We start from the raw sequence: 26,815 nt of genomic DNA on the forward strand, positions 1-26,815 counted from the left end.
TTATAGCGTTTCAGCGTATGATTTCTCCTCTCCTGCCCAGTGAACATTCCTCACTATTTATAGGGCAGGAAACTTGAGGAGGAAGAGTTTCCTCTCTCGTTACGAAGCGCATAAACACAAAGATCGTGGGATCAATGCTGAATGCTAGGATCGTGGGATTGAGGCCGTATACACCGATAGTGGAATCGTGTGTATGCCATATCCACGCAAGTTGATCCCTGAGTTCTAGGGATTGAGATGGTGACTCACGAAGTGCTTGGCTGAATTTACTAATTGTTGCTCATTCTGCATGGCTCGTTGAGTATTCCATCATGGACATGCCAGCGAGGTATCCTGCTCGGCATGTTGATCCGACCAGGTGCTCTAAGTTGATGCCACGTGTTGTTGGAAATTATATTTACCAGGATCTTAGATCTACTCACAAGTATGTTGTTTAAACACCCTAAATATGAACTTTCTAAAACAATAAATTAAACACATATAAAGTTAAGAAAACCTTTCATTGATGCAGCGGAATTAATGTCTCCTTCCACTCAGATCTCTAACCCTTGTATCCTTTCTGTAGCAGAGTATAATCAAGATCTGAGCCCGAATGTCCTTCTTCTTCAAGTTTGATCCTTCTCAGTCTTCCGATCTATGATTGAGTTACTGCTTGCTGTGTGTGGGCACTTACTCTTTCACTAGGGTTCGAAATTTATGAAGGAGAAAAGAGAATAGGGATTTCGGCCAGGTATAGAAAGTGGGGAAGGCTCAGTTTTTCTGAAGAGAGAAATTTCTGTCAGAAAGGTTTGTGAAAATTTATGTTGAAAAACTTATGATTTGACTGAGCCATCACTTTCTATTTATAGGCAACTACTAGGATTAGGTTAGGAATTATTTGGCATTAAAATAATGAAAATATTAATTTGAAAAACCCTTGATAAGTGGCCAGCCATGGTGTTATAGTGGGCCCCACTTGATTTTGCAGTTTTATCAAATTTTATCTCTATTTTCTCAAAAACGCCAATTTTCCAATTCTAACCTTTTAAATGCCAAAACTAATTATTTAATAACTAAAATAGATTATTAAATAATATTGTCATTTAATTTAATTATTAATTAGACATATAAAGTCCATTAATAAATAAATAAACCTAGACTCTCTTTTCTTTACAATTTTACCCCTGCTTAGTGAAAATTCATAAAATTAGACATAGTCTAACTTTAGAATTATAATTGATCAATCACGAATTAATTAATGAGTCTTACAAGCAGAATATTCTCAACTAGAATGGGGACCATGGATCTATATGCTGAGCTTCCAATAAGTGAACCAAATTTACCAAGTAAATTCCTACTTATTAATTCTTCGTTGAATCCACTCTTAGAACTTAGAATTGCACTCTCAGACTTATATAGAGCATATTGTATATTCCACGATATCAATATGCTATCTCATTTAACCATTGTTATAATCTTATTGTGATTTAAAGATCCTCTATATAGATGATCTACATCGAGATGGGATTTCTTTACCGTTCTCACCCCTCAATGTATTTTGCCCCTTAAAACACTTAGCTACCTGTAAATGGTGTTTAGTGATCTAATGATTAGTCAGTTAAACAAGAGCTCATCCATTTACTTCTATTTGCTAAGCTCGAAGGGAATCATCACTTGACTTCTATACACCAGTAGAAGCTATAGATTCCATATTTATGTTTAGCACTCCCACTCAATCATACTATCATGTTCCCAAAATATACGTATCACCCTGACCCAAAAGTAGGCTTAACTAATAAATCACAGAACATGAATAGCACTCCTGAGTTGAGCCCAAGCATATCAGATTTAGATTCTTTTAATCTTAAGATCAACTACTGATATTGACTTGGAAAGATATGTATAACGGTAAGTTTGTAATATCTTAACTTAGTTGCAATATCGGTCCAGTCCAATGTATACTCCATACATTCGAAACTAGTATACTTTACTAATGTCCTGGAAAGAACATAACACTTACTCCAAGTGTAAGTATACATCATCGCTGATTATCACATATGTGTAAATCCAATAACACTGATGAAACAGGGACCAAGTCTTTTGATTCATATGATCACAATCACATTCCACTGTGTTGACGATACTGTAATTTTGAATATACATATGATCTGGATTTAACTGATTTTGTGTGTAAATGTAATAAACATATTAAACATATTAAACCATTAGCATGTAGAATTCATGCAAACATCAATCACTTCAAATTTCTTATATTGATAACTAATCAGATTGTAAAGAGTTTTATTTAGGGCATAAAACCCAACAAACTCCCACTTGCACTAATATAAAACAAACTGCGCAAATACGTCAATCTGATGTCTTGATCTTCAGATCAAGTGTAGTATATTTGAATCCACCCAAACTTCTGGAAACTAGTTCATAAATACACTTATGAAACATCCTTTACTATATGCTTTACTCATCAAGGGATACTGAAATCTTTACTGTTTTAAAAGTACATCTGAATAAACAGAAGACATATCTCTCATATTTTAAAATATGTAATTGAGATAATACAGTGTAGACTTTTCTTCTGTGATATAACTTTCAGGTATTTTCGAATCGACCAAGTTACAATTCTTCTCTGGTAGAGCTTGAATTATTATACAATAATTCCTCCACCCCCAAAGTAAGCACCATCTCATAGAAATCGAAATTTGATGGTGAGATACAAGGACAACTGATACACAGTTCCTTAATATCTAACATATAGATCACTTTCATAAATCTTTCTTGAATATCTTCTAATGTTCCCTATTTGATTACATCTCAGATAGCTCCCACTCAATAGCAGATGTCTGGTTAAATAATACTTTTAACCTCTGATTGTTTAGAGAGTTATCCAGTTGTGACTTTTGTATTAGTCTGAAACTTTAAGTTAAGACTAAGTCATCAACATAGCATACTAGTATTTTGAAGTGAAAAATACATGCCAGAGATAAAGTAATCAAAATTAAGATACCATAAAATTTTATGAGGATTAAGAATTCTAAGTTCAAGTCATTCGAATGGACTGAACTAGAGTTCTTTATCTTATTCTCATAATTCTGATAAGCTATTCCTATCCATGTGAATCGATAGATTTGCTTTTCAGTAGTGTTCTTAAGTACCTATCACAAGTATCAACCTAATGAGGATGGGTATAGAACTTTAAAATTCTCCCACTCAATTAAGGTAGTGTGAAACTTTAACAAAGAACTTTCAAAGGTATCAAACTTTTACTTACAACAGTAAAATCGAAATGGAACATACAATCAAGATCAAGAATTTATATTGATAATAGCTGACTCATTACATTACATCCATGTTTAAAGAAGATATGTGTTACATAGGGAATTGTGGAATATGCTCCACCCCTAAGAATATACATATAGGGTACCTGTGGATAACCTCCACCCCTAAGTATATAGAGATTATGATCTACCCTTAAAGGTTGTAAAGATCATGATTCTCATAGTGTGATAGAGTTTATGTGGAGTTGAATACTATCCAGAGTTCATTAGATATAAAAGATCGTTGAACTGCATAGTTTTCTTAACTTTTCTTCACCCCTATCAGATCAAAAGATCCTTTTATTAAACAAATTCTTAATAATTGTATTAGAATTAACAATTATTAATAAACATAGAAATAATTTCTAGTGTTTATTTAATATAACTCTATGAAGAGTTGTAAATATATAGAATTTGCATCAATAATAAAAACACTTACACATACAAACATACAAATATAATGTGGTAATAATTGATGAAGATAAATTAAATGAAGCTCAATCTAATTTGCAATAGTGATTTCGAAAATAAAACAAACTTTATTAATAATAAAAAAAAAAAGTATTGCAACAATATGAGAGAAACAGGGATAAATATCCCTAACTAAAATTTGAAATCCAAATTGTCTTTAAACTAAAACAATTAATTCAAAAATAAATTGAAGAGCTTCATCTTCATCTGGACGATTTTACCCTTGGTCCAGCTTTCTGATCCAACTCATCTGAGTTCAAGTAGCTTGGCCTATAAGAAGAAGAAAACAAATAAACAAAGTTAGTCCAGAATCATAAATCCAATTGGATAACAATTCACTAAACTCTTAAAGTTTATAAATGGAAATACCTTGTTTCTTTGCAAGAAGTTTAGGACACTGGGGTTTCCAATGACCTTTTTCATTCCAGTAGAAACACTTTCCTTTAAGTGTAGCATCACCAGAAGGAACGGCCTTTTTATTCTTCATGGCTTTTGTTCGCTTCTTGGTGTTCTTCCACTTCTTCTTCGATTTGGGCTTTGAAGCAGATGCAACATTTGCTTCAGGTTTCATCGTCCCATTACCGTTCCCAGGATTGTGAGGTTTACTCCCTTTCTTCTTGGGTCCTCCAATCAAATTTTCATAAGTTTGAAGGTCATTGACTAATTCATGAAAGTCAATTTCCTTCTTATTCATGACATAATTTGATGTGTATGGTAGAAATGCTGGAGTGAAGCTATTCAAGATAAGACTTACTTGAGTAGCACTGTCCATTTCAGCACCATGATCCTGGGCTTCTTGGAAATAACTTGACATGAGGAGAACATGGTCACGCACGTTTTGATGAGGTTCCATCCGTGCATTAATGTACTTCTTAGTCGCGTCAAAGCGTGACTGAAGTGATGCCTTACCGAATAGCTCATTTAACTTCGTCATAACTTCAGCAGCCTTCTCGGTTTTAGAAAACCGAGTTTTGAGGGTGTCAACCATGCTAGAAAGCATAAAGTATAGAGCTTTGTCATTTGCTTTCTGCCAACGCTCATACTTTTCTTTCACAGCTTTGGATGCATTATCCCCAGGCACTTCAGGTGACGGCTCAGTTAAAACAAACAAGGCACTTTCTCCTATGAGAGCAATATTAATGTTCTCATTCCACTTATTAAAGTTAGATCCATTCAGCTTGTTTTCAGTCAACAGTGATAACATGGGATTCATTTTGATAATACAGGATACTACGAAATAATAGAAATCAACAAATAGAAATTAATAATGGTTTAACACACAAAATCAATTCAGAAATTATAAGCACATAGCAAGTAGGAATGATATGAGAAAATACTTAAAAATTCAATCCTAAATAATTTCCAAGGTTTTTCAACAAACTGATATCAGTGTCCCGTTTAGGCGAGAGTCAAAGCTACCATCCATTGAATAGAGTTGTCAGCTCATCTAAAATGTTAAACATTCTAGCAACCTTTTATTCGATCAAGATTGGAATCCAGCGTTGTCCCATTTAGGCGAGAGTCAAGGCTATTCTATCTTACGAGCTACTACCATTGTTTCGCAATTTGCAAGTCAAATATGGTCGCCACCATTAGGGTGATCTTTACCATATAAAACACTTACAAACCACTTATCATGCGAGATTAAATGATGCGAAATTGCTAATGAGCGTTCCTCCATTAGGGAGGATTACTCACTAAAACAAACGCGGTGTAAAACCCACAATGGAGATCGAATATCTTAATAATAATAAAGCTCATTCTTTAAAATGTATTTTCTTTATTATTCTAAAAAATAAATTCAAAATTAAATTCAAAATTAAGAATTAAAATTCAAAAATAAGAATTTAATATAATATTTATAAAATTATACTTAGATGGTGATTGAAATAAAATTAATTATTTCCATCTTAGTAATAATCTTAAATATAAATATTAAGGAAAGTAATTTAAGTTGAATTAAATTAAATAATTAGCAACTTAAAAATTTCCTTTGAGAATATATTTATTGAGTTCGAAAATTTAAAGTATATAAAAAATACAATTTTCGAAAATAATAAAAATAGAAAAGAAATACTTCAAGCAAAAATATCACCGATCTAGATTTTCTTTTGACTAATTAATTCAATTTCTAATATTATATATATATATATTTTAAATTCATTTATTTTAAATAATCAATTAAATGAAAAAATCATTGATTGTAGTTGGTCCAAGAATTAATTAAAATAAATAATTAATTTACAACTCAATCTATTTTTTAAGATTAAAAATTCGAAAAAAAATATTGCATAAATAAAATGCAATTTTCGAAATTGATTAAGAAAATAAAAAAATATATATATATTGAAAATTATTTAAATTTAAGTTGAAAAATTAAATTTCAACTTAAAAATAATTTTCTATTTAATTAAGTGTCATGAAAAATCAATAAATATTTAAGTATCATGATGAAAATCAACTTAAATATTTAGATTTTTCAAGTTAATTAAATGTATTAAATTCAAGAAATAATAATTAAGTGTAGAGAAGGCTTAATTATTTATTTCTAGTTTAATACTAGGAAAAATATACTTAATAAAATTGTACCAAAATTAATTATTTAAATAATTAATTTCACAAAGTATAATATTTTCCTATTTAAATATTAGAAATAATAAGTAGTCTAAAAATTACTATCTAGAAAATATCTTATTTGACTAAGTATCTTTTCAACAAAAATTTGAATAATATCTAATTTAAGTTATATAGAAAAAATCTAAAACTTAAATAATTTCAAATTTAGATTTAATTAAATATCAAAAATTAAGTTATAACCACTTAATTTGAAGATATCTTTTTAAGTTAATATTCGAAAAGATATTCACCTAAAAAATATATAAAATATTCCATTTTTAAGTTAATATTCGAAAAGATATTAACTTAAAAAATATCTTAAGAATCTTTAATAACTAATTCCTAGGATTCCTCAACTTGATTTAAAATTTGAATCAAATATTCAAATTTAAGTTAGATAAGAAAAATCAATTGTTACAACTAATTTATAACTTAAATAGGAATATTTAATTAAATAAGCTCCAGAAAGAATCTAGTTAGTTAAAATTCTATATTTAATTAAATACAAGAAAAATACAAATAGTTTGTCTAGAATTAATATCTAAACTAAAAGTGTTTTTCTTAAAATTAACTTTAAAATATTAAAATGAAAATAAATTTCATATATTTTAAAAGTTAATTATGTTGCTAATTCAATTTTATTAGGTCAAACTAATATAATTAACTTAGTACAGTTATTCAAATCAAGCAAATGGGCCTTCACAATTGGGGTAGTTCATGTGAGGGGGTGCTGGGTTCAGTATGTCTGTAATATCCCAGAAAATAAATAATATTTAAATGGACATATTTTATTAAATATGTAATTACTTGGAAAATGAAGTAGGATTATGATCTTACTTAGGTAAATTGTTGAGAAATTATTTAATGAAATACGTTATTTTGGGCCCGGTAATTGTGGAAATTTAGCTATGTGGTTAGCAATGTCACGACATTAAATGAAAGAATTATTTTGAGAATATCCCGGATTAAGTTAGAATTTTATTAGAATGTCGGATTGGGGAATTAGTAAAATTACCAAAATGCCCCTAGGGTTTCTTTTAAAAAAAAAATTTATTTACTTGTGAGAGGGGTAAAGTAGGAATTCAAGAAAATATTTTTTTTGACTTTTCTTTTCTTTTCTTTGCTGCTGCCTTTTTGTTATAAAAAGGAAGGAAATTTTTTTTAAAAAAAAAAAAAAAGAAATCAAAGCATTTTAAAAAGGAAGAAAAGCTTCCTTCCAAGACAAGTAACCAAATTTTCTCAACCTTCTTCTCTTCTTCCTTCGAGCAAACTGAACCAGCCTCTAGAGGGATTGTTTTGCTTCAGCCAACATCAATTTTCAGAGCTAAACTCCATCTCCAAGTTAACCTTGCACCCTAGGTAAGTTCATCCTTTTAGTTTTGGTGTTTTCTTAGGTTTTCAAGCTAGGTTTTGTTACTTTTTTGAAAATTTTCAAAGCTGTAGGTTTAGTGAAGGTGTAGGTTTGTTATCCAAGTTAAATAAGGTCTGTTAATGCATGTTTGGATTGAATTCATGGCTGTTGGGATTGATTGGTGAGTGAGAAAGCTAAAAGAAACTTGATTTCTTCACTTGAGTGTGTGATTTCAAGCTAGAGATTGAACCATTGTGTTTTGCAGCTTAGGTTATGTCATATGTATGTTAATAAACTGTTCTGGAAAGTTTGGATAGGTTTGGAGGGGTTTTGGTTCGATTTTGGTGAAAAGGAACTTTTGTTCCTGGTACGCGAATCCTGTCGACCTGGATGGGTTCTCGTATACCAGAACCTGGCCGACCGGTTGCCTGCGGGGAGAATTTCTTCGGGTTTGTTTTATGTTCGGTTTGACCCGGGGAGTTGTGTACTATCTGTTTTAAATTAAATATGGGATGCTTGACCTAAATTAGGGTTGTTGGGAGTTAGGTTACATTTGATTTCTAAATTAGGGTTTTAATCCGGAATATTATGTTAAGGTATTTATTGTGTTTCAATTGTCGTGACATAGGACCGGGATTGCCTAGCTTGTTTTTCCACCCAGGTCGGCCATATTCTTGACTTCTGAATTAAGGTAAGAAAAGTGGTAAGCACCGTATGTGGTTAAAAATCAATGAATGAATGGAGGTGATTTTGATTATTAACATGATGTTGATTAAAGCTTATTAAGCCTAGGTTATTACCTAGGGTTGGAAACGGTTATTACCGTTATGAGTAATTACTCATGAAACCGCGGTTAGGTTTCTTACTTATCGTTTGCGTTATCGGGCAACGATAGTGACATATTCAGCTCGTATGTAACGAGTGGTAAAAGTGGTACCTTATTAAGTACCAGGAATGTATGATGTTTAAGGAAATGCTTATTATTATCGAATAGTGAGTAAACATAATGGCGTGAGAATAAGTTGTTAATCATTTTCTTTCAATTATTGTTTTAGTCACTTTCTTGCTGAGTCTCTGTGACTCACTGGTGCTTTATGGTGCAGGTAAAGGAAAAGCTAAAGTCGAACAACCATGAGTTATGGTCACAGCAGCAATGTACATACCAGCCGCAGGCAGCCCAGTTTACAGGATGCTCTATTTTGATTGTAGTTTGGGAAATATAAAGTTTATGTTGTAAAATACTTTGAAACCAGTTTGTAAATATTTTGGAAACAGGGGGACCCCATAAATCATGTTACTTATCTTTTGTTAAATAGTTTAAAGGTTGAGTTTTAACTATCAAAATTTTTAATTACCCACACTTTTAGTATAATTACATCTTATATAATTATTGGTATTTTAAATAAAGTGCACACACGTGGCGTCCCTGTTGGACAGGGCGTTACAATGTCGTACCCACTTCTATGGCTCCCAACTCTCACACAAGGCCCAAAAGAGAGGAATTTAACCTTAAAATAAATAACTGTTATTAATTTAATAGGTCCAATAACTAGATGGACCTAAATAAAATATACCATGGTGTGACATTTTATTTAGCAACAACCTATATGCATCTATATTAAAACAAAATAAACATATAGGCTCACACAGGCACACTTTGGATGGATCCTATCATGTTGCTAGGTCATACACAGATGAAAGAAGATTGTAAAATTTACCTGTTACAAATTATTAACTTGACCAAGGGAGCCATCAGATCATTAGATCTGGCAAAAAGTAACCATGGCTATTTGCAATCAAGTAATAATAGGTTTTGAAAACTTACATACAAGCTAAAACCATATACTCCTGCAACAAGGTTAGCTGGATAGTTGGAAGTAGGATTTATTTAATTTTAAATAAATAATTTCGAAAAATAAATAAATAAAAAATAAATTTAATTTTCGAAAAATAAAAATTTAAAAAAATTAATTTCGAAAAAAAAAATTAATAATTTAAATTTCGAAATTATTTAGAAATAAATATTTAAAATTAAACCTACTATTTTGAAAAATTAGGTTTCAACTAACCTAAATATCATTTCAAAAATTTGCTAACTACTTTTAAAAAATTAAATGTTATTTTATAAATAAAAATTAGAAAAGATAAATGAAATATTTTTTCAGATTTTAAATTTAATTTAAATAAATAAAATAACAAAATTTAAAAGTTAGCAAAATATCTTACATCTATTTAAAATTACATGATTATAGTTATCTTATTTTAAATTTAAATAAGGTCATATTATTTTAAAAAAGATTTAATTTAAAAATATTTAAAATCTGACCTTAAATTTAAAATAAGATAAGATATAATCAAATTTAAAAATAAGATAGATAATTAAGCAATAAGATAGATATTTACTATTTTAAAATTCAAATTACACTAATATCTTGAATTAAATTTAAAAATATTAAATTAATTCATAATGATAATTAGAATTGAATTAGGAATAGTAAATATATAAATACAACACTACACAAAAAATCGGAAGTTAATTCCATGAAAAAGCATGAAAAAACGAAGAAAAACGAAAAAATTGTGAGCTGTACGGACAGTTTTCGCGATCGCAGGAAAATTTCAGCACAACTCCGATTTTTTTGAATCTTCAAAAAATCATAACTAATTCAAATTAAATCGAAATTGAGTTCTGTAAAAAAGTAACTTGCTTAATTTTTTCCATACTATCCAATAAAAATAATTCCAAAAACAGAATCGCAATTATTTTTCACGAAAATTTACAAACACCAATCAATCATCAAATAACACTCAATACAACATGATACCATCCAAAAACAAACAAACAATCGTTTTAAAGTCCAAATTTCTTGTAAGTAAATCAATTAACCTGGCTCTGATACCAGTTGTTGGAAATTATTTTTACCAGGATCTTAGATTTACTCACAAGTATGTTGTTTAAACACTCTAAATATGAACTTTCTAAAACGATAAATTAAACACATATAAAGTTAAGAAAACCTTTACATTGATGCAGCGGAATTAATGTCTCCTTCCACTCAGATCTCTAACCCTTGTATCCTTTCTGTAGCAGAGTATAATCAAGATCTGAGCCCGAATGTCCTTCTTCTTCAAGTTTGATCCTTCACAGTCTTCCAATCTATGATTGAGTTACTGCTTGCTGTGTGTGGGCACTTACTCTTTCACTAGGGTTCGAAATTTATGAAGGAGAAAAGAGAATAGGGATTTCGGCCAGGTATAGAAAGTGGAGAAGGCTCAGTTTTTCTGAAGAGAAAAATTTCTGTCAGAAAGGTTTGTGAAAATTTATGTTGAAAAACTTATGATTTGACTGAGCCATCACTTTCTATTTATAGGCAACTACTAGGTTTAGGTTAGGAATTATTTGGCATTAAAATAATGAAAATATTAATTTGAAAAACCCTTGATAAGTGGCCGACCATGGTGTTATAGTGGGCCCCACTTGATTTTACAGTTTTATCAAATTTTATCTCTATTTTCTCAAAAACGCCAATTTTCCAATTCTAACCTTTTAAATGCCAAAACTAATTATTTAATAACTAAAATAGATTATTAAATAATATTGTCATTTAATTTAATTATTAATTAGACATATAAAGTCCATTAATAAATAAATAAACCTAGAATCTCTTTTCTTTACAATTTTACCCATGCTTAGTGAAAATTCATAAAATTAGATATAGTCTAACTTTAGAATTATAATTGATCAATCACGAATCAATTAATGAGTCTTACAAGCAGAATATTCTCAACTAGAATGGGGACCATGGATCTATATGCTGAGCTTCCAATAAGTGAACCAAATTTACCAAGTAAATTCCTACTTATTAATTCTTCGTTGAATCCACTCTTAGAACTTAGAATTGCACTCTCAGACTTATATAGAGCATATTGTATGTTCCACGATATCAATATGCTATCTCATTTAACCATTGTTATAATCTTATTGTGATTTAAAGATCCTCTATATAGATGATCTACATCGAGATGGGATTTCTTTACCGTTCTCACCCCTCAATGTATTTTGTCCCTTAAAACACTTAGCTACCTGTAAATGGTGTTTAGTGATCTAATGATTAGTCAGTTAAACAAGAGCTCATCCATTTACTTCTATTTGCTAAGCTCGAAGGGAATCATCACTTGACTTCTATACACCAGTAGAAGCTATAGATTCCATATTTATGTTCAGCACTCCCACTCAATCATACTATCATGTTCCCAAAATATACGTATCACCCTGACCCAAAAGTAGGCTTAACTAATAAATCAAAGAACATGAATAGCACTCCTGAGTTGAGCCCAAGCATATCAGGATTTAGATTCTTTTAATCTTAAGATCAACTACTGATATTGACTTGGAAAGATATGTATAACGGTAAGTTTGTAATATCTTAACTTAGTTGCAATATCGGTCCAGTCCAATGTATACTCCACAAATTCGAAACTAGTATACTTTACTAATGTCCTGAAAAGAACATAACACTTACTCCAAGTGTAAGTATACATCATCGCTGATTATCACATAAGTGTAAATCCAATAACACTGATGAAACAGGGACCAAGTCTTTTGATTCATATGATCACAATCACATTCCACTGTGTTGACGATACTGTAATTGTGAATAAACATATGATCTGGATTTAATTGATTTTGTGTGTAAATGTAATCAACATATTAAACATATTAAACCATTAGCATGTAGAATTCATGCAAACATCAATCACTTCAAATTTCTTATATTGATAACTAATCAGATTGTAAAGAGTTTTATTTAGGGCATAAAACCCAACACGTGTCACCATTCTTGTGATGCCACGTCAAAGTGCCAATTTTGGGATAACACAATCAAATTAAGATACCATAAAATTGTTATGAAGATTAGAAATCTTGACACAAGTCATTCGAATGGACTATGCAAGAATTTTTCTATCTTATTCTCATAATTCTGAAAAGTTATTTCTTTCCACGTTAATGGTTAGATTTGCTTTATTAGTAGTGTTCTTAAGTTCCTATCACAAGTGTCAACCAAATGAAGATGGGTAAAGAATTTTAAAATTTTCCCACTCAATTAAGGTAGTGTGATATATTATCAAAGAACTTTCTTGGTATCATTATCTATTACATCTGTAAATCTAAATTGGAACATATAATCAAGATCAAGGATTTATTCTGATAATAGCTAATTTATTATATTACTTCCACGTTTAAAATTATGTGTTCACAAAGAGTACTGTGGAATATAGTCCACCCCTAAGTATATAGAGATTATGATCCACCCCTAAAGGTTATAGAGATCATGATTCTCTAAGTGTTATAGAGATTATGTGGAGTTGAATATAATCCAGAGTTCATTAAATATAAAAGATCGTTGAACTGCATATTATTCTTAACTTTTTCTCCACCCCTATCAGATCAAAAGATCTTTTATTAAACAAATTCTTAATAATTGTTTTAGAATTAACAATTATTCATAAACATAGAAATAATTTCTAGTGTTTATGTAGTAATAACTCTGTAAAGAGTTTAAATAACTATAGAATTTGTATCAATAATAAAAACACATACACATACAAACATAATAAATATAATAATTGGTAATTGATTTATAAGATAAAGTAATGAAGCTCATGTCATAGATTGCAATTTATTTGTAAAAAAAACTTAACTATAAATTCAAAAAAAATGTTTGCAACATTATGAGAACAGGGAATATAATCCCAAACTTGAAATCCAAATTGTTTTAAAAATGAAACAATTAATTCAAAAATAAATAAATGAATCAGCTTTGTTTTTATCTTGGACGAATTCCACCCCTTTGTCCAGCTTTCAAAACCAACTCGCTAAGATAGCGCCTGAGTTCAAGCAGCTTGGGCTGTAAGAAGAAAATAAATAAACAAGGTTAGTAGTCCAGAATTAATAATCCAAATGGATAATAATTCACTAGAACACGTCAGTTTATAGAAAGAAATACCTTGTTTCTTTGCAAGAAGCTTAGGGCATTGGGGTTTCCAATGGCCTTTCTCATTGCAGTAGAAACACTTTCCTTTTGGTGTATCACCAGAAGCTGCAACCTTTTTGTTCTTAGCTGTTTTCACAGCTTGAGCTCACTTCTTGGCATTTTTCTATTTCTTCTTATTCTTGGGTTTGGAAGTAGAAGCAACGTGTGCCTCAGGATAACTCGTCCCATTACCATTTCCAGTATTCTGAGGTTTACTCCCTTTCTTCTTGGGTCCTCCAATCAAATTTTCATATGTCTGAAGGTCATTGACTAATGTGTGAAAGTCCTGTTCCTTCTTATTCATGACATAATTTGATGTATAGGGTAGAAAAGCTGGAGTCAGACTATTCAAGATAAGACTCACTTGAGTTGTCTGATCCATTTCAGCACCATGATTCTGGGCTTCTTGGAAATAACTTGCCATTTGGAGAAGGTGATCATGCACATTCTGATGGGGTTCCATCCGTGCGTTGATGAATTTCTTAGTCGCGCCAAAGCAAGACTGGATAGATGCCATACCGAATAGCTCAGTTAACTGCGTCATGATTTCTGTAGCCGTGACAGCGTTAGCAAACCTTCTTTTCAAGGTGTCAACCATGCTGGAAAGCATGAAGTATCGAGCTTTATTGTTGGCATTCTGCCAACGCTCGAACTTCTCTTTAACAACTTTGGTTGCATTGTCACCTGGCTGTTCAGGAGACGGCTCAGTCAACACAAACAGGGCACTTTCACCTATGAGAGCTATATTAATGTTCTCTTTCCATTTAGGAAAGTTAGATCCACTTAGCTTATTTTCAGTCAAGAGTGATAACATGGGATTTGACATGGCAATTCAGGATACTACAAAATAATGAATAAGAATCAATTATGGTTTAACACAGAATCTTATTCAGAAATTATAAGCACATAGCAAGTAGGAATGACAAGAGAAAATACTAAAAAAACATACAATCCTAAATAATTTCCAAGGTTTTCAATAAACTGATATCAATGTCCCGTTTAGGCGAGAGTCAAAGCTACCATCCATTGAATAGAGTTGTCAGCTCATCTAAAATAATAAATATTCTAGCAACCTTTTATTCGATCGAAAAGAGAATCCGACGTTGTCCCGTTTAGGCGAGAGTCAAGGTCATTCCTATTTCATGAGCTTCCACCATTGTTTCATACGTTTGTAAGTCTTATACAGACGCCACCATTAGGGTGATCAATACTAAGATAAAAAACTTACAAATATACTTATCTTTCAAGATTAAACGGTGCTAACTTGCTAATGAACGTTCCTCCATTAGGGAGGATTACTCACTAAAACAATAGCTATGTAAAATCAACAATGGAGATCGAATATCTTAATAATAATTAAGCTCATTATTTAAATGTATTTTCTTCTATTATTTATTTATTTTAAATATATATTTACTTCATTAAATTTAAATTTAGAATTAAAATTCTAAATAACATTTAATTTAATATTTATAAAATTAAAATGAGATGGTTAAGAAAATAAAATGAATTATTTCCATCTTAGTATTAATTTTCAAATAAATATTAAGAAAATTATTTAATTTAAGTTGTATTAATTTAAATTAATTTGCAACTCAAATTTAAATTTTCTATAAAAATATATATTGTATTTCGAAAAATTAAAGTATAAAATTATACAATTTTCGAAATACATGAAAAATAAATTAATCTTTACTAGAAAAAATACTTCAAGCAAAAATACTATCTATCTAGATTTTCTTTAACTAATTAATTCAATTTCTAATAATAATATATTTTAGTTTCTTTATTTTAAATTAATCATTAAATGAAAAAATCATAGATTTAAGTTGATTCAAAAATTAATTAAAATAAATAACTAATTTACAACTTTAATCTATTTTTCAAGATAAATGCAAAATCATCTTCGATAATCAAATGCAATTTCGAAAATATTGATTAATAAAATATGTTTTGAAAAATTATTCAAATTTAAGTTGTTATAAAAAAATTTCCAACTTAAAATAATTTTCTATTTAATTAAATGTCATGAAAATAAAAAATATTTAAGTATCATGATGAAAATCAACTTAGATATTTAATTTTTAATTTAATTAAATGTATTAAATACAAGAAATAAATAATTAAGTATAGAGGAGGCTTAATTATTAATTTCTAGTTTAATACTAGGAAAAATATTCTTAACTTGAATGGTACAAAAATTAATTATTAAACAATTAATTTTACAATCAATAATATTTTCCAATTTTAATATTAGAAATAATAACTAGTATAGAAATAACAATCTAGAAAATATCTCAATTTAACTAAGTATCTTTTCAAGATTTGGAAAATATCTAATTTAAGTTGTTATAGAAAGAATCTAAAATAAGCAACTTAAAATTTTCCAAATAAAATTTAATTAAATATCAAAATTAAGTGGTAACTACTTAATTTAAGAATATTCCATTTTAAGTTTAAAATTAACTTAAAAAATACTTTAAGAATCTTCAATAACCAATTCCTAGAATTCCTCAACTTAATATTAAATTTAAAAGATATTCAAATTTAAGTTAATAAGGAAAAATTAGTTAGAAATAACTAATTTATAACTTAAATAGGAATATTTAATGAAATAATTATAGTAAGTTTGAGAAAGAATCTAGTTAGTTAAAATTCTTTATTTAATTAAATACAAGAAAAATACAAATAGTTTATCTAGAAATAATATCTTAAACTACGAGTGTTTTTCTTAAAATTAACTTTAAAATATTAAAATGAAAATAAATTTCATATATTTTAAAAGTTAATTATGTTGCTAATCAATTTTATTAGGTTAAACTAATTTAATTAACCTAGTACAGTTATTCAAATCAGGCAAATGGGCCTTCACAATTGGGGTAGTTCATGTGAGGGGGAGCTGGGTTCAGTATGTCGTACCCACTTCTATTGGCCCCCATCTCTCACACAAGGCCCAAAAGAGAGGAATTTAACCTTAAAATAAATAACTGTTATTAATTGAATAACAGGCACACAGATTTGGCAACAACCTATATGCATCTATAATAAAATAAACATATAGGCTCACACAGGCACACAGATTTTGATGGACCCTATCATGTTACTAGGTCATACACAGATGAAAGAAGAATGTAAAATTTACCTGTTACAAATTATTTACTTGACCTATTGACAATTGAACCATGGGTTAAAATTAGATCATTGGATCTGTCAACAAGTTAACCATGGCAATTTAGATCAAGCAATAATAGGTTTTAGAAAAACTTACAAACAATCTAAAACAAATACTCCTGCAACAAGTTAGATTTGGATAGTTGGAAGTAGGATTTATTTAATTTTAAATAATTAATTATATTTCGAAAATAATTAAATAAATAAAAAAAATATTTTCGGATTTTAAAATGAAATAAAATAATATTTAAAATTAAACCTACAATTTTAAAAAATTAGGTTTCAACTAACTTAAATATCATTTTAAAAAAAAATTGCTAACTTACCTTTTAAATTTCATGTTATTTTATAAATTAAATATTCAATAAAATAAGAAAATGATAAATAAATATCATTTTCTGATTTTATAATTTAATTTAAATAAAAAAAAAATAAAAAAATTTAAAAGTTAGCAAAAATATCTTATTTCTTTTTAAAATACCATGATTATGGTAATCTTATTTTAAATCTAAATAAGGTCCAATTACTTAAAATAGAATATTTTATAAAAGGAATTTAATATCTGACCTTAGATTTAAAATTAAGATGAAATAATCAAATTTTAAAAAAAATAAGAAAAGAGGTAAGCAAGAATTGATTTTTACCTATTTTCAAAATCAAATTACACTAATATCTAAAATTAATTTTAAAAAATCAAATTAATTTATTTCTGACAATTAGATTTGAAATATGAAAAATAAAAATCAAAATACAAAACTACACAAAAAATTGGAAGTTAATTCCACGAAATAGCATGAAAAATCGAAGAAAAAGAAAAAAAATTGCAGGTGTTACGGAGAGTATGCAAGCGCGTGGGGAGGGTGTTCATTACCCTGATTTTTTTCGATTTTCGAAAACTCATAACTAATTCAAATAAAATCGAAATCGAGTTCTGTAAAAAAGTAAATTGCTTAATTTTTTCTAAAATATCCAATAAAAATAATTCTAGAAACAGAAAATCAATTATTTTTCCTAGAATTTCACAAACATCAATCAATCATCAATACAACACTCAAAACAACATGATACCATCCAAATCACATACAAATCGTTTTAAGTCCAAATTTCTTGCAAGCAAATCAATTACCATGGCTCTAGTGCCAGTTATTGGAATTATTTTACCAGGATCTTAGATCTACTCACAAGTATGTTGATTAACAACCTAAATTTGAACTTCTAAAACGATAAAAAATAAACACATATAAAGTATGAGAAACCTTACAGTGGGTGCAGCGGAATAATGTGTCTCCTTCCACTCAAATCTCTAACCCTTGATTCCTTTCTGTTGCAGAGTATAATCAAGATCTGAGCCCGAATGTCCTTCTGTTGGATGTGATCCTTCACAGTCTTCCAATCTATGATTGAGGTACTGTTTGCTGTGTGTGGGCACTACTCTCTCACTAGGATTCGAAATTGTATCTCTCTTGTATTGTTGTGTATTGTTTAAGCACACAAGAAGAAGAGAATGGACGGCTATATATAGAGAAAAGGGAAGCTCAACTTTCTGAAAGAGGCAGTTTCCTGAATTGCAGAGTAATTGCTTAATTGCCTTATTTGGTGTGAGCCACCACTTTCCATTTATAGATAACTGCTAGGTTTAGATGCATATAGGTTGTTGTTGCTAAATAAAATGTCATAGTTCTTTGATAGATTTTATTTAGGCCCATTTAGTTTTTGGGCTTATTCAATTAATAACAGTTGTTCATTTTAAGGTTAAATTCCTCTCTTTTGGGCCTTGTGTGAGAGTTGGGAGCCATAGTAGTGGTGGGTATGACATACTGAACCCAGCACCCCCTCACATGAACCACCCCAATTGTGAAGGCCCATTCGCCTGATTTGAATAACTGTACTAGGTTAATTACACTAGTTTAACCTAATAAAATTGATTAGCAACATAATTAATTTCATTTATTTTGAAATTAATTTAAGAAAACCATAGTTTAAAGAATTTTATATTCTAAGCTAAACTATATGTATTTTCTTGTATTTAATTAAATAAAGAATTATAACCATCTAGATTCTTTCTGAAGCTTAATTTAAATTTTTCATTAAATATTCCTATTTAAGTTGATATTTAGTTATCTACAACTAACCAACTTGAATCTGAATATCTTTTGGATTTAAGATTTCAAAATTAAGTTGAGGAATTTTAGGCATTGGTTATTAAGATTCTTAAGATATTTTTTAAGTTAATATCTTTTCGAATATTAACTTAAAATGGAATATTTTTAGATGTTTTTTAAGTTAATATATTTTCGAATATTAACTTAAAATGGAATATTTTCAAATTAAGTGGTTACAACTTAATTTTAATTTAATTAAATCTAATTTGAAAGATATTTAAGTTGATTCTTTTTAGATTCTTCTAAAACAACTTAAACAAGATATTTTCAAATTTGTTCCATTTATCATTCGAATTTATTTTTCGAATTTAAATAATAAATGAAATTTAATTAAAGTTGATTTTTTATTTAAACCAACTTTGATTTGTAATTTTTCATTATTATATTATGGAACTTGTTCGATATTTATTCGAATTTATTTTTCGAATTAAATAATAATTGAAAATTAATTAAAGTTGATTTTTTATTTAAACCAACTTTAATTTGTAATTTTTCATTATTATAATATCGAATAAAATGATTATACAAAATACATATTTTTTTTAAATAATGAGCTTTTAATCAAGAGATATTCGATCTCCATTGTTGGTTTTACACCGCGTTTGTTTTAGTGAGTAATCCTCCCTAATGGAGGAACGTTCATTAGCAATTTCGCACCGTTTAATCTCGAAAGATAAGTAGTTTGTAAGTGTTTTGTATGGTATGGATCACCATAATGGTGGCGACCATACTTGACTTGCAAATTATTAAACAATGGTGGAAGCTCATAAGATAGAATTGCCTTGACTCTCGCCTAAACGGGACAACGCTGAATTCCAATCTTGATCGAATAAAAGGTTGCTAGAATGGTTATCATTTTAGATGAGCTGACAACTCTATTCAATGGATGATGCTTTGACTCTCGCCTAAACGGGACACTTTATCAGTTTGTTGAAAGACCTTGGAAAATAAACTATGTTAGATTTAGTATTTCTATAACATATGTGATTATTTGTTATTTTCTTAACTGTGTATGAATTTATGAACCAAAAGCTTACTTCTGTTTTATTGATGTGTTGTAGTGTCATTATGAATAACCCTCACCCCGATCCTCTCCTAGTTAATATCTTAGCAAAAGAACTCTATAATGTGAAAATGCATCCTGGTAGTTGCATAAATTCGCACCTATTGATGATGAATCTGAAGTTCCAAAAGGCAAATCTACTAGGAATTCATTTATCAAGAGAACAATGGGTCCAACTCATCCTTAATAGTCTTCCTCCGAAGTATAATGAATTTTTTATCTCTTACATGATTAACAATTCCAACTCCTCCGACATGGACAAGCTCGAAGCAAAATTACGAGCCCATGAACGGAATCTGGTTGAAATAGGTCCCCCTGGGTTTGCAATTCATAATCAGAGGAAAAGGACTAGGTATGAAGGATTTAGCAAAGCTGCTTCTTCAAGTACAATTATCAGACATAATCTTCTATGTTCGAATTGTAATGAAAAGGGACATCATGAAGAACGATGTCCCAGGCCGATGTCCCAGGCGTCTAAACAATTCAAACGAAGGTAATGCTTTTGTCTTTGAATCATGTGTTTTAGAGAACGAAAAATCCGTCTGGATTGTTGATTCTGGGTCTACTAACCATGTATGTTCTTCACTGCAGTTGCTTGAAACTTGGGAAAATCTGCTTCCAGGAGAGTTAAAGCTTAAAGTTGGCAATGGCGAATTAGTATCGGTCAAAGCTAGAGGTAAAGCCCGCATCAAGTTTCAACAAAGAATTTTAATTTTAGAAAATGTTTTATTTATTCCAAACTTTAGTAGAAACTTGATTAGTGTCTCATGTTTGCAAACACAATCTTATATATTGAATTTTTCGAGTACAAATTATTCAATTTCTCGTAATGGATTTCAAATATGTGTTGCTACCATGGAACAAGGGCTTTATGTTTTAAGACCGAATACTCAAATCTCACTAAATAGTGAACTTTTCAATGTAGCTAAACCTAGAAACCTCAAAAGAAAAGAGATTGATAATGATGATCAAACTTATCTATGGCATTTACGTTTAGGTCATATAGGCTTTGATAAACTCAATAGGCTAACCAAAGGCGGTCCATTGAAAAATGTCGTCTTAGGTGAACTGCCAGTATGCGAGTCCTGCCTAGAAGGAAAAATGACTAAACGTTCTTTCTCTGCAAAGGGAGAGCGTGCCAAAATGCCCCTAGGGTTAGTACATTCCGATGTCTGTGGACCTTTGAATGTCAAAGGCCGAGGTGGTTATGAGTATTTTGTCACTTTCATTGACGATTTCTCTAGATACAGTTTTCTTTACCTAATGCAAAAGAAATCTGAAACGTTTGAAAAGCTTCAGGAGTTTCATGCTTTGGCCCAAAACCAATTAGGTAAATCATTAAAGATCTTGCGAACTGATAGGGGTGGAGAATATATAGATATGCAGTTCAAAGATCATTTAATTGAACTTGGAATTGAATCCCAATACACTGCCCCAGGCACTCCACAACAAAATGGAGTTGCAGAAAGAAGAAATCGCACTCTTTTGGAAATGGTTAGGTCTATGCTGAGTTATTCAACTCTGTCTACGTCCTTCTGGGGATATGCTATTCAGATGGCAAATGACCATTTAAATGTTGTTCCATCTAAAGCAGTCCCTAAGACACCCGTCGAACTTTGGAATGGTCGTACACCTAGTTTACGCCACTACAGAATTTGGGGGTGCCATGCTCATGTCTTAAGAAAGAAAGAAGGCAAACTTGAATCTCGTACCGAAGTATGCATGTTTGTCAGAAATTCTAAAGAGACTAGGGGTGGACTATTTTATAGTCACAAGGATAACAAAGTGTTTGTTTCTACAAATGCTACTTTCCTTGAAGAGAACTATATTAAAGACAACAAACCGAAAAGTAAAGTTGTTCTAGAGGAATCGCTATCAGATATAAGTCCTTCCAATGTTCCGTCCTCTTCCACTCGTGAAGAAGACAATCCCACTCCCTCAGTTGAACAAACTGAGAAATCTACTACTAAAGTTTCTGTTCAGAAGATCACCGCACCTCGTCGTAGTGGGAGGGTTTCAACAAAACCAGCTCGTTATGGTTTGGATGGTGAAATCAATAGGGTCGTAGGTGACGGTATTGATGACGATCCATTAACCTATAAACAGGCAATGGCTAGTCCGCAACGGAAACGATGGTCGGTCGGCATGGATTCAGAAATGGATTCCATGAAAAAGAATAAAGTCTGGGAATATGTAGACGCACCTGACGACTATCATCCGATAGGATGCAAGTGGGTTTACAAGAAGAAAAGAGGAGCTGGAGGCGAAGTCGAAACTTTTAAAGCTAGACTTGTAGCCAAGGGTATACCCAAAGAGAAGGCGTGGACTATGAGGAAACTTTTAGTCCTATAGCCATGCTCAAATCCATCCGAATTCTTCTCTCCATAGCTGCTGCTTTCGATTATGAAATTTGGCAAATGGATGCCAAGACTGCCTTCCTTAATGGGGTACTTGAAGAAACCATCTATATGGAGCAACCAGAAGGTTATGTTCTTCCTGGGCAGGAAAAGAAAGTTTGCAAATTAAACAGGTCTATCTATGGACTTAAGCAAGCTTCTCGCTCATGGAACAAAAGGTTTGATGAAATCATCAAGACCTACGGCTTTCTTCAGAATGAAGATGAACCTTGTGTTTACCAACTCAAGGAAGACCAAATAGTAGTATTCCTGGTCCTTTATGTTGATGACATTTTGATTATTGGAAACAATGTCAAGAAAATGACTCACATCAAGGAATGACTCAACACTCAATTCGATATGAAAGATTTGGGTGAAGCTGCCTATGTTCTTGGTATTCAGATTATTCGAAACCGGAAGAACAGATCTCTTGCTCTCTCTCAAACAACCTACATAGACAAAGTCTTAGAGAGATTCTCCATGAACAACACCAATGGGGCAAACATGCCTTCTAGATATGGTATTCGTCTATCTAAGGAACAGTCTCCGACTGATCCTCAATAGATAGAGGACATGGTGAAAATTCCCTATGCCTCTGCAGTTGGAAGTCTAATGTATGCAATGTTATGCACTAGACCTGACATCTATTATGCAGTTGGAATCGTGAGCAGGTATCAGTCTAATCCAGGACATGAACATTGGAATGCAGTTAAGTATATTCTGAAATACTTAAAGAGTACAAGGAATCTTGTGTTAGTCTACAAGGGTGGTCCTTTAAATCCCATAGGCTACACTGATTCAGATTTCCAAGCAAGTCTTGAAGATAGGAAATCTACATCTGGGATGGTGTTTACTCTTGGGGGTGGAGTAGTGGTTTGGAGAAGTGCAAAACAAACCGCGATATCGGACTCAACTATAGAAGCTGAATACATAGCTGAAGCCGAAGCTGCTAAAGAACTTGTCTGGCTAAGAAAGTTCTTCACCAGTATAGGTGTCGTTCCTGGAATGGAAAAGCCTCTGGTCTTACTTTGTGATAACAATGGAGCAATAGCAAACAGTAAAGAACCTCGAAGCCACAAGAGAAGCAAACACATTGAAAGGAAGTATCACATTATCAGAGAATACGTGGCAAGAGGGGATGTACTAGTTGAGAAAGTTGACACAGAGGACAACCTAGCTGGTCCATTTACCAAAGTCTTGGCCGTGACAGCATTTGAAAAGCACTGTCAGAATTTAGGATTAATTGATATGTACTAATTAGTTTTATATTAGTGCAAGTGGGAGTTTGTTGGGTTTTATGCCCTAAATAAAACTCCATTTCAATGTAATCTATTTTATTTAACATCAATAAACTAACAGAAGTATTTTTCATTCATTTGTGTATGTTTTGGTTCACTTTATCAATTGCTTGTCTATTTGATTTATAAATTCATCTTAAACCCTTTTCACATACTTGATCCTGTTTATTGTGTTGTCATCACATTGGAAAGTAAACATGACTATGTGAATAAAGTTTCCTAGATTTATCAGACACAGGGTTTTACTGATATGATAATCTACAACAAGAGTTTACTTGCATTTGGAGAAATGCTATGTTCTTTCCAGAACATTGGTTAAAGTAAAGTTCAGGTTGGATGCATGGAGTATGCATCGGAAGGGACCGATATTGAACTTTGACTTAGATTTAATAAAACTTACCGTAAAATCTATTCAAGTCAATATTGCCTAGTTGATCCTAGATCAAATGTTCTTAATCCTGTTATGATTAGGCTCAATCTTGAAAGGCTATTCGTGTTCTTTGATTTGTTAGTTAAGCCTACTTTTAGGTCAGGGTGATACGTACATTTTGGGAACATGGTAGTGCAATTGAGTGGGAGCGCTAACATAAACATGGAATCTATAGCTTCTATCTGGCGAATAGTATGCAAAGGATGATCTCCTTCGAGCTTGACCAAACGAACATAAATGGTGGAGTACTCATTTCACATAAGCTGAAATAACATTTATACGGGGTCAAGTGTTTTAAGGATAAAATACATAGTAGGGTGTTACGGTAATCTAATCCCTTTACAGTGTAGATCATTCATATAGAGGATCATTGATCACATTAGGATTATAACAATGGATAACTAATGATGCGTCTATATGGTGGAACATATAGAGCATTCTATATACTGAGAGTGCAATTCTAAGTTCTATGCATGGATTCAACGAAGAATTAATAAGTTAGTGAATTTTAGTGCTAAATTCTTGATCTACTTATTGGAAGCTCGGTTATGTAGACCCATGGTCCCCGTACTAGTTGAGATAATATTGTTTGTAAGACTCATGTAATTGGTTTTGATTAATCAATTATAATTCTCAAATTAGACTATGTCTATTTGTGAAATTTTCACTAAGTAAGGGCGAAATTGTAAAGAAAGAGTTATTAGGGGCATAATTGTTAATTATGATACTTTGTATGGTTCAATTAATAAATATGATAAATGACAATATTATTTAATAATTATTTATAGTTATTAAATAGTTAGAATTGGCATTTAAATGGTTGAATTAGAAAATTGGCGTTTTTGAGAAAAACAGATACAAAAGTGTTAAAACTACAAAATTGCAAAAAGTGAGGCCCAAACCCAATAAGCCATGGCCGGCCACTTTTATAGGAGTTTTACCTCTGATATTTTCATTATTTTAATGCCAAATAATTCAAACCTAACCCTAGTGGAATGCTATAAATAGGTAGTGAAGGCTTCAAGAAAATTACACTTTTCATTCAGAAAAACCTGAGCCTCTCTCTCTACCTTGGCCGCCACCCTCTCTCTCTCTTCTTCCTTGATAATTTCGAAACCCCTTAGTGATTAGAGTAGTGCCCACATACAGCAAGCAATACCTCAATCTTAGTGAGGAAGATCGTGAAGAAAGATCATCAGCAAAGGAGTTTTAGCATCAAAGATTCAGAGGAAGAGATCCAGGTTCAGATCTTGATAATACTCTGCGACAGAAAGGATACAAGGGTTAGAGATCTGAACGGAAGGAGTCATTTAATTCCGCTGCACCCAATGTAAGGTTTCTTAAACTTTATATGTGTTTATTTCATTGTTTTAGAAAGTTCATATTTAGGGTGTTAAACAACATACTTGTGAGTAGATCTAAGATCCTGGTAAAATAATTTCCAACATGAGGTTCCCCCAGGGGAGCGACTGGTGCCAACGCTCTGGACGCACCCCCTGGCGCTCCTTGGAGCAAAGGTCCTGCTGCCGGAACCGGGTTGAGATGAGGCAGCCGGTTCTTAATCCACTCGTAGAGATGACCCAATAGAATCAAGTTTTCGATCTCATCTTTAAGGTTTTTGCATTCATTGGTGCTGTGTCCAATGTCATTATGGTATTCACATCTTTTGTTGGAATCCCTTCGGGAGAAATCTCTGTACAGAGGAGGCGGTCTCCGGTAGTGCGTATTTTGCCTGGTGGTGAAATACACACATTCCTGGGAGTCTGTCAGTTCCGTGTACTGGGTGTATTGGGGAGTGTACCCCCTTTTCTGTCGCTTGTCCTCCGTCCGGTTGCTACCTTTTGAGGACCTCTTGCTCCGAGAGCCTTGAGAAGGTCCCGCTAGGCTTGCAGCATGAGCAGAGTGAGACGGGACTTGTCCATTTATCCCAGAAGGATTCCCATAATGAGAAGATGCAGGAGCCAATGCCTGGCTCTGATTATATCCTAGGGTAGCAGAGAATTGTATGCCGCTCATTGGTGGAGTAGCCGTTGGTAGGGTTCCCGGGAGCTGGACTCCGGGCGCATACCCTGCTATTCCGGTCGAATAGTATCCCCCATAAGCCACTATTTGGGCCTCTTCTAAGTTAATGTACTTTTGGACTCTCTTCTGGAAGTCTTGAAGGTTGGAGGCTCCTTCTTGCTGTAATTCATTCCAGAATGGAGTCCCTCCTTGAAGAAGTGCAAGCTGTTGTCCGTCATCAACTTTTTTAGTCTTCGAGGCTTATTCCTTAAGCCTCTTTATGAAATTTTTCAATGGTTTCGTGGATAGTTGCTTGATGTTAGTCAGGGCACTGACCTCAAGATTAACCTTTCTCGCGGCGACAAACTGTCTCCGGAAACTAACTTGCAGCTTGTTCCAGCAATCCACTGATCCTGGTTCCAACTTCTTGAACCATTCCTCCGCGGACCCACTCAACGTTAGTGGGAAGCAAAAACATTTGGCATCATTGCTGACTCTCATGACCGTCAT

At 31.6% G+C, this 26,815-nt stretch overlaps 1 protein-coding gene across 1 annotated transcript; it reads right to left on the reverse strand.

The window, feature by feature from the left end:
* LOC133035429 (uncharacterized) lies at positions 1-26,815 on the reverse strand. The gene is made up of 3 exons (XM_061111294.1): positions 26,642-26,815; positions 25,798-26,485; positions 1-32 (listed from the first exon to the last, which is right to left on the reverse strand). Exons 1-3 carry the CDS (start codon positions 26,813-26,815, stop codon positions 1-3), a joined length of 894 nt encoding a protein of 297 aa, XP_060967277.1.

The sequence above is a fragment of the Cannabis sativa genome, chromosome 1 (assembly GCF_029168945.1).
Source record: "Cannabis sativa cultivar Pink pepper isolate KNU-18-1 chromosome 1, ASM2916894v1, whole genome shotgun sequence".
Classification (NCBI taxonomy): domain Eukaryota; kingdom Viridiplantae; phylum Streptophyta; class Magnoliopsida; order Rosales; family Cannabaceae; genus Cannabis; species Cannabis sativa.

Excerpts from the sequence above, each read along its gene's own strand:
- LOC133035429 (XM_061111294.1), bottom strand. The coding sequence starts at position 26,815 with ATGACGGTCATGAGAGTCAGCAATGATGCCAAATGTTTTTGCTTCCCA. Across the intron at positions 26,486-26,641 it reads CGAGAAAGGTTAATCTTGAG|CAAGAAGGAGCCTCCAACCT; the intron begins GTCAGTGCCCTG and ends AATGAATTACAG. Across the intron at positions 33-25,797 it reads GCTCCAAGGAGCGCCAGGGG|GAGAGGAGAAATCATACGCT; the intron begins GTGCGTCCAGAG and ends TTCACTGGGCAG.